Here is a 2,752-nt window from a genome sequence, read left to right on the forward strand (position 1 = left end):
TGTTATGAGGAGGGAGAAAAATTGTTCCCCTTAACCTCTGAGGATAGCACAGGAAGCAATGGGCTTAAATTGCAGCAAGGGCAGTTTAGGTTAGACCTTAGGAAAAACTTCTTAACTGTCAGGGTGATTAAGCACTGGAATAAATTGCCCAGGGAGGTTGTGGAATCTCCATCATTGGAGATTTTAAGAGCAGGTTAGACAAACACCTGTCAGGGATGGTCTAGATTTATGGCTCTGATTATGGCTATTAGCCTCTGTTTGCCAGAAGCTGGAAATGAGCGACAGGGCATGGATCACTTGATGATTACCTGTTCTGTTCATTCCTTCTTGGGCACCTGGCATTGGTCACTGTTGAAAGACAGGATACTGGGCTAGATGGACCTTTGGTCTGACTCAGTATGGCCGTTCTTATGTAGATAATACTTAGTCCTGCCATGAATGCAGCAGACTGGACTAGATGACCTCTCGAGGTCCCTTCCAGTTCTATGATTCTATGATTCTATGTTAAGATGATCTCTAGTGAGAGTATGGATGGAATTAACTCTTTCCAGAAAGAACAGTGACATATTGACCAAGAAGCTATAGGCTGATATTAATTTCCATTCATTCCAAGGAAGAAATGGTCTAAATCCACTAGATTACATAGGAAAGTTCATTCTACATTTTTAAGATGAGCTATCAAAGATGCCTAAGTGAGTTAGGAGCTCAAATTGCATTATAGTCATGGGAAATTTGGTACCCAACTCTCTTAGGTTCTTTTGAAAATCTTCATCTTATTGGGTATTATAGCAAAGTACCTCTGCTGTTCTTCAAGTTGAGAGTCACTTACAGTCAGATTTTTAAAGGTATTTAGACACCTAACGTCTATTGATTTCAATAGGTGTTAGGAGCCTAAATACCTTTAAAAAACTGGTCTTTACTGTTTAATATTCATTGCTTTTGTTCTTTCCCTAGCCCATCACATTCCACTCACTGAGCGAAGTGCATATTCAGGCTTGAACTATTATTGCCCTTCTCCAGTATGGCAGGATAAATGGGATATGATCAATAAATGGTCTAAGCTGCCATGTCTGTACTTGAGCCACCAGATAAATGGACTGCTGTTACATTGATTCATGATCTGATAAGATAGGGGTGGTAATAAAGGTCTGGTTTCTAGCCATGAGATAGCCAGCATTTGCCTCTGTGATTTGGATTCAAAAGATGGACTGGTAACAATGAGTGGTAGATGATTTAGTTGGGGATTGGTCCTGCTTTGAGCAGGGCGTTGGACTAGATGACCTCCTGAGGTCCCTTCCAACCCTAATATTCTAGGATTCTATGAGTTTTTGAACATTTATAGGATTAATTGCCGACACTTGAGTCCTGTTTTAACTTTGTTCTTGTGATTATACTACAGGGTTTTTTTAATTGTCTCTACGTTCACCCCATGGCAGACACAGGCTGGAGAAATAAAACATCCATCACGGAATTTGTCCTCCTGGGATTCGGGAAGGTCCCTGAACTACAGATCCTTCTCTTCCCTTTGTTCCTAGTGATCTATGTTGTGACCATGGCTGGGAACATCCTCATTGTTGTGCTAGTTGTGGCTGATCAGCACCTTCACACCCCCATGTACTTCTTCCTGGGGAACTTGTCCTGCTTGGAGACCTGCTACAGCTCAGCCATCCTGCCCAGGATGCTGGCCAGTCTCTTGACTAGGGACAGGACCATTTCTGTCCCTAGGTGTATTGCACAATTTTATTTTTTTGCTTCACTGGCAGCTACAGAATGTTGTCTCTTGTCCGCGATGTCTTATGACCGGTATTTAGCGATATGCAAACCCCTGCACTATGCAGCCCTTATGAACGGCCGGCTCTGCCTCCAGCTAGCAGCCGGATCTTGGCTAAGCGGCTGTCTGGCCACTCTCATCATATCATGCTTGATGTCACAGCTAACCTTCTGCAGCCCCAATGAAATTGACCATTTCTTCTGTGACTTCACCCCAGTAATAAAACTGGCCTGCAGTGACACCAACCTGATCTTGGTGTTGGATTTGCTCCTGGCATCTCTTTGCACGCTCTTCCCATTTCTGCTAACCCTGTTGTCTTATGTTTATATTATCATCACCATCCTGAGAATCCCTTCCACCAGTGGCAGACAAAAGGCCTTTTCCACCTGCTCCTCGCACCTCATCGTGGTGACGACGTTCTATGGGACTATCATTATTGTCTACATGCTACCGAAATCTGACACGTTGAGAGACCTGAACAAAGTGTTCTCTGTCTTCTATTCTGTCCTGACCCCGCTGATCAACCCCCTCATCTACAGCCTGAGAAACAAGGAAGTCAAGGAGGCCCTGAGCAGAATGATCCATAAATGTGTGGCTTTCTCAAGAACTCAGACATCCCTAGCCAGTTCTTTTAGGCTGAAAACAAACCGAGATGACCTGAGCTGATTTACTGAGTTATAGGTACAAAGTCCATGAAATGAAACTTTAGCCTTATTGATGTCAATGGTAAATACCCCCCTTGGCTTCAGTGGGGCTGGATTTCACATTATTTCATCTCTATCTTAGGCCGAATGAAAGATGAGTTACTAAAGTGATGACACACTGAGAATTTCTGACATGCATTCTCTTTTTGGCAGAGCAGGTATTGAATGCCTACCCCCACATCCCATGGAAAATTTTCTTTTTGAAACAGAAATTTTATAATTTATTATTTTTCCAATATTTTCATGACACCCCAAAATTAAAGTGTGTATGTTTTCA

The 2,752-nt window shown here is 42.7% G+C and overlaps 1 protein-coding gene across 1 annotated transcript; it reads left to right on the top strand.

Moving 5' to 3' along the window:
* The first annotated feature begins 1,429 nt into the window (after nt 1-1,429).
* LOC135886322 (olfactory receptor 6N1-like) lies at nt 1,430-2,437 on the top strand. Its single transcript, XM_065414130.1, has one exon. The coding sequence runs from the start codon at nt 1,430-1,432 to the stop codon at nt 2,435-2,437; it is 1,008 nt and encodes a 335-aa protein (XP_065270202.1).
* Nucleotides 2,438-2,752: the final 315 nt, after the last annotated feature.

The sequence above is a fragment of the Emys orbicularis genome, chromosome 12 (assembly GCF_028017835.1).
Source record: "Emys orbicularis isolate rEmyOrb1 chromosome 12, rEmyOrb1.hap1, whole genome shotgun sequence".
NCBI classification, from domain to species: Eukaryota; Metazoa; Chordata; order Testudines; family Emydidae; genus Emys; species Emys orbicularis.